The 6279-nt window shown below is 43.9% G+C and overlaps 1 protein-coding gene across 1 annotated transcript in view; it reads right to left on the reverse strand.

The window, feature by feature from the left end:
- LOC110330801 (zinc finger protein 59-like) overlaps positions 1-6279 on the reverse strand; it is a 19270-nt gene that overhangs the window by 4011 nt on the left and 8980 nt on the right. Inside the window, 1 exon segment of the mRNA XM_029543835.1 lies at positions 18-410. Coding sequence (XP_029399695.1) covers positions 18-410 — 393 coding nt within the window.

The following is a 6279-nucleotide window of genomic DNA, read 5'->3' on the forward strand; positions in this document are numbered from 1 at the left end:
ACTGTGAGACTTCTGATGTCTTGTGAGCTGTTGGGGGAGTCTGAAGGCCTTCCCACACTCCTTACACTCATAGGGCTTCTCTCCAGTGTGAACACTCTGATGCTGAGTGAGAGTTGACCTACAACCGAAGCACTTCCCACACTCTTTACACTCATATGCCTTTTCTGGATTGTGAGCAAGAGTCTGGCTGGTATAAGGAGGCATTTCTTCCTTGCTAGTAATCTTTTGATCAGCATCTCCTTGACAATCCTGAAGTCCATGGAATGTACTATAGTTGGAGCCAATTCTAGTACTAGAGTCCTTGGGATCAAAAGTTCTACTTAATTGCTTTATGCTCTGTTCGAGAAATTTTCTATTATTAATAGGATTCTCTGGAGATAAATTTTCAGCATCATAATCCACCTCCAAGTCTGAAAGAAAATGAAAAAGCAAGAATATTTTATTTTCCTGTAATGTAAAAGCTATTAAATGAATGGCCAGACTAAAGTAACAGGAGGAAGGAGAGCCACAATAAACACAGTTTATGAAAGACAATAGTTTACAGAACCAGGTTGGAAATGGGAAGACCTGTCTATAGTAAGAATTCTGATTTCTTTAAAAACACAGAGACATTATGGGAATGTTTTGTTTTGCTTCTTTTGGTCTTTTTTTTTTCTTGTTGTTTTTCCTATGTAACAGCCCTGGTTGTCCTGGACTCATTTTGTATATCTGCCTGGCCCTGCCCCCCCTGTGTTGGTTTAAAGGTATAGACCACCTCCTCCAACATATGTTCTTAATTCCAGGTGTGGTATGGGAATAGACTGTCTGTGGACTGTCTGTGACTATGATCTGCCTTGTACTCTGCCAGGGGCTGGTGTGTTCCAGTTGCAGATAGTTTCCGCAAGTGTGTGATGCTTGGCATTCTGGGAGCTTTGGAGAGGGTGGATAAATGCTAGAGAGATGCGGCGGCTGCTGGATGCTGTTGATGAGGTTTGTCAAGTGGTCACTTACAGAGAGATGAGAAGAAATTGGATATCCTGATGCTGAAGAACAAATTTGTTCCAAGAAATTCAACACCCCTAATCAGCAGGATGAAGTCTAACAATATCGACACCCTTTCCACTCAAGCCTTCTTTCTGTCCTATCCAGTGTTGGAGGTTTGGGAGGGTAGAGAACAGTGGTAGAAAAGAAATCCATAAAGTAGCCAAAAGTCTGTCTATATCTGTCTGCTTAATGAGGTTATAACTTACTGAAATGACCTAATGTGCTTATTTGCATTCTACTTGAAATACGCACTGTCAGCCATCAGACAGTTCCACCAACCTACACTCAGGGTCCTAGCAGCAGCAGCTTCTGTCATTACCACAGCCACCAGGTGTGCCACGAGGAGCCCACACACGGCCCCGGCAACCCCAGCTTTCTCTCCTATTCTGTCTTTCTCTCTCAATTCCTGCCTCTCTCTCTCTCTCTCTCTCTCTCTCTCTCTCTCCTTCCCTCCCTCCCTCCCTCCCTCTCTTCCCTCCCCCCCCATGTCTCTCTCTCTTTCTCATGCTCCCACCGAGATAGCCTTTCAATTTCACCCTTGGAGTTGGGTTTTGCTACTCTGTGCGGTTCTTTTTTCTTCTGACTCCTTATTCGCCAGGTCCCATCCCTTAACTCTAAATAGGAGAGAAAGGAGGATAGAGTGGAGAGAGAGAGAGAGAGAGAGAGAGAGAGAGAGAGAGAGAGAGAGAGAGAGAGAGAGAGAGAGAGAGAGAGAGAGAGAGAGAGAGAGAGAGAGAGAGAGAGAGAATATCCCTGAATCTAATTTATTTCTCATCCATTCTTCCGAGTTTTCAGCCAAGCCCATTCAAACGTTTTTCCCAACCGTACCTCCCTCAGAACCCCAACAATGAGCTTTAAACACAGTCCCTTCTAGCAGTTTCCCCAATACTAGCAGCTCTAAACTATAACAACTGTTCTAGCCTATCTGTTCACCTCAGCTTCTCCTGACTCTCCTGTCTCCTAACAATATCTTCTGTCCCTACTGCTTTCTCCTCTCACTCTGCTCAATCTCCTTTCTCAGCCTCTGCTGGCTTTTTATATCCTATACTGAAGGTTAAGCAGTACTAATGGTTAATAATTCATAAAAGTCCAGTTGATCTTTTAAAGGGCCAGGACACAAGAAAAATTACACTATACCCCCAACCCCCAGTGAAACTCTTACACTAGATCAGTTGTGTGGTATACTTTCCTTTCTTTTTCTTTTTCTTCTTCTTCTTCTTTTTTTTTTTTTTTAAGATTTATGTATTATATTTAAGTACACTGTAGCTGTCTTCAGATACACCAGAAGAGGGCATCCGATCTCATTACAGATGGCTATGAGCCACTATGTGGTTGCTGGGATTTGAACTCAGGACCTCCTGGAAAATAGTCAGTGCTCTTAACCACTGAGCCATCTCTCCAGCCCCTGTGGTATACTTTCTTAGCACAGATATATACCAACTAACTTCCTTCTCTATATTAACTGCTTTATCCCAGCCAACTCCATCAGGCCTTCCCTGGAAACTCAAAGATCACTCTGGTCAGTGAAACAGATAGACTTACTGCACATCTTCACCTCTCCCTCCATTCCTCCAAGTCCAATCCCCGGTCTCATCTCCAGCTCTGTAGCAGACCATCTGCTGTGTCCTCTTCTCACTCTATTCCCATTCCCAGGGGAATAAGCAGATCCTAGGTGGTCTTCCAGATGGAAGACCTGCTTTCCTCCTTCTTATGGATCCCTGTTTTGTTAGGGTTTTACTGCTGTGAACAGATACCATGACCAAGGCAACTCTTATAGGATAATATTTAATTGGAGCTGCCTCACAGATTCAGAGTTTCAGTCCGTTATCATCAAGGAGGGAGCATGGCAAAGTTCAGACAAGCATGGTGCAGGAGTAGCTGAGAGTTCTACATCTTCATCTGAAGGCTTCTAGAAGAGTGGCTCCCACGTGGTTAGCAGTAAGGTCTCACTGCCAACCCCCACAGTGACCTACTTCCTCCAACATGGCCACACCTCCTAATAGTGGCATAACCTGGGCCAAGCATATTCAAACCACCACATTCCACTCCCTGTCCCCTATAGGTTTGTTCAAACAGCTGAGTCTATGGGGAGCATACCTAGGCATAGCATAATAAATACATTTAGTCCAAATTCCAAAGTCCCCATAGTCTATAGCTGTCTCAACAATGTTAAAAGTCCGAAGTTCAAAGTCTCTTCTGAGATTCATCCAGTCACTTAACCACAATCCCTAAAACAAGACAAAAAAAAACCAGCTGGGAAAACTCCAAACTCTACATCTCCATGTCTGATGTCAAAGCAGTCTTCAGATCTCCAACTCCTTTTTCAATTTTGTTGACTGCAACAAACTTCTTTCTCCTGGGCTGGTTCCATTCCCTGTTAGAAGCTTTCCCCAGCAGATAGCCCACAGCTTTGGCATCTTAAACATCCTGGGGTCTCCAAGGCAACTATAACTTTACAGCTTTTTGATCCAATGTCTGGGATCCACAAATGATCTTCTGGGATCCTCCAAAGGGTTTGGGTCATGTCTCTACCTCTTTCCTCTGTAGCGTTCTATCTAGGCTCTGGTTGACACCACTCCATTGCTGCTGCTGTTCCTAGCGATCATGCCATGGTACTGACATCTCCAAAATAGTGTGGTCCTCAACTGTAAGAGGCTTCACCAATAGCCTCTCATAAGCTCCCATCATGGGGTCAAGTCTCAACTTCTTTGCATAACCTCTTCAGTCCTGGGCCATCACCTGCAACTGAAGCTGCCCCTTCACCAATGGCCTTCACTGGCCTCTCACAGTGCCAAGCCTCAGCTGTTCTCCATGACCCCTTCATACCTTCAAAACCTGATTCTTACATATTACCAAGTCCAGCTGCGGTATGAGGTACAACCTTGGTTATCCCTGGAACACAGCCTCTGTGCTCCCAGACTTCCAGCCACTTTCACCTCGGTGCCACTTACACACTGACAATTTCTTAGCTCCAGCTGACGAAGATAAATTATCCCAGTGATTCCTTCTATTCTAGACTCTAAAGCCAGAGCCACAAGGCCAACGCTGCTGAGTTCTGCTGCTCCCACAGGTGGAACATGGCCCCTTATTCGATTACCAGTTTTCTGTTTTTCAAATCCCTCACTGCCTAAGCTTGACTGTCCTGGAACTTGCTCTGTAGACTGGCCTTGAGCTCAGAGATCTGCATGGCTGTCTCCTGGGGTTAAAGGTGTGTACCATCACACCTGGATTTAAGCTTCTTTTCACCTAGAACTTGTTCTGCCCCAGGCTGGCCTTGAAAGCAGAGATCTGTTTAGCTTTGTCTCTTGGGAATAAAGGTGCCTTGACCTAAATTTAGCTGGGTATGATCTTGCCCTAAAGTCCAACTCCCTTAATCTGTTATCTCCTAGAACACAGGATTCAGCTCCATTCCACTGCCTAGTGCCCCTTTAATACTTGAACCATATATTTTCTATTTTCCTTTTCTTTTTCTTTTTTTTTAATTTTTTTTTTCAGAAAAGTCTTTTTTTGTTTTTGTTTTTTTTAAAGATTTATTTATTTATTATATGTAAGTACACTGTAGCTGTCTTCAGACACTCCAGAAGAGGGCGTCAGATCTTGTTATGGATGGTTATGAGCCACCATGTGGTTGCTGGGATTTGAACTCTGCACCTTCAGAAGAGCAGTCCGGTGCTCCTACCCACTGAGTCATCTCACCAGCCCCCTTTTTTTGTTTTTCGAGACAGGGTTTCTCTGTGTAGCCCTGGCTGTCCTAAAACTCACTCTGTAGGCCAGGCTGGCCTCGAACTCAGAAATCTGCCTGCCTCTGCCTCCCGTATGATGGGATTAAAGGCGTGTGCCACCACGCCCAACTCTCTATTTTTCTTTTCTCAGCTTGCTCTTTTTCATTAAAAAGCTCTTCATAAGAGTGAGTTGTAGTAACCACACAACAGAATTTATACCAGGCTGTTGTGAGACTTCCTTTGTCAAAGCAATTCATCTAAATCTCTTCAGCTTAGCCTCAGGCAAATTCTCGGACAATGGCAAAAAGCTGCCACCTTCTTCACCAAAATACCACAAAAACAGTCTCTGGGCCATATACTGAATTTCTTCTCCACTGAAACCTTTTGGGCCAGATCTGCACAGTTCAAAATCATTCTCAGCAACAAAGTCTTCCATATTCCTACTAGGATAGCCTATTAAGTCCCTGCTTTCCCAGTCCAAAGTCTTAAAATCCACATTATTCCAAACAAAAGCATGGGCAGGCTATAACAGCAATATGCTAGTCTCTGGTACCAACTTCTGTCTTAGTAAAGTTTTACTGCTGTGAAGAGACAACATGACCAAGGCAACTCTTATAGGACATTTAATTGGGGCTGGCTTAAAGGTTCAGGCTAGTATCATCAAGGTGGAAGCATGGCAGCATTCAGGCAGGCATGGTGCAGGAGGAGCTGAGAGTTCTACTTCTTTTTCTGAAGGCTGCTAGGAGAAGATTGGCTCCCAAGTGGTTAGGAGGAGGGTCTCATTGCCCACCCCCAACAAGGGGACCCCACTTCCTCCAAAAAGGCTATACCTCCTAATTGTACCATTCACTGGGCCAAACATATTCAAATCACCACAATCCCTGGACACAATCCCTCCTAGCTCATCTCCATTGCTAAGTGTCAGCTCCCATTACCTAGGAACACATTGTACCTGGAATTCTCAGCATCTATACCCATCAGGATTCCACAAGAATTTCCTTACAAGTAATACACAGAGCTACCATACTCTCCTAAGAACCAGAAAGGGCAATAGAAACCAAATAACCAAAAGCCCAGCCAACAAAGACAAGATCAGATATAGGCACTTCACAAATGCAGATGCCTAAAAGTCAGTACAAAATCATAATAAAAGCTAGGATAGTATGTGTGCACCAGAGCCCAGCAACTGTACCACAGCAGTCCCAGAGTATTACAACATTGCTGAAGTGCAAGTAAAATATTTAAATAGCCTTTTAAAATACAATACAAGTCATTAAAGAGAACAAAATCCCTTAAAGCAATCTATTAAAACACAAACAGTGGAAGGAAATGAATGAAATAGTTCAAGACCTGAAAGCACAAATAGAATCAATAAAGAAAGCTAAAACTGGATCCTCCGGTAGTACTATGTCCAATTTTCTGAGGAACCGCCAGACTGATTTCCAAAGTGGTTGTACAAGCTTGCAATCCCACCAGCAATGGAGGAGTGTTCCTATTTTTCCACAACCTCGCCAGCATCTGCTGTCACCTGAAT

Source organism: Mus pahari, chromosome 1, assembly GCF_900095145.1.
Source record: "Mus pahari chromosome 1, PAHARI_EIJ_v1.1, whole genome shotgun sequence".
Classification (NCBI taxonomy): domain Eukaryota; kingdom Metazoa; phylum Chordata; class Mammalia; order Rodentia; family Muridae; genus Mus; species Mus pahari.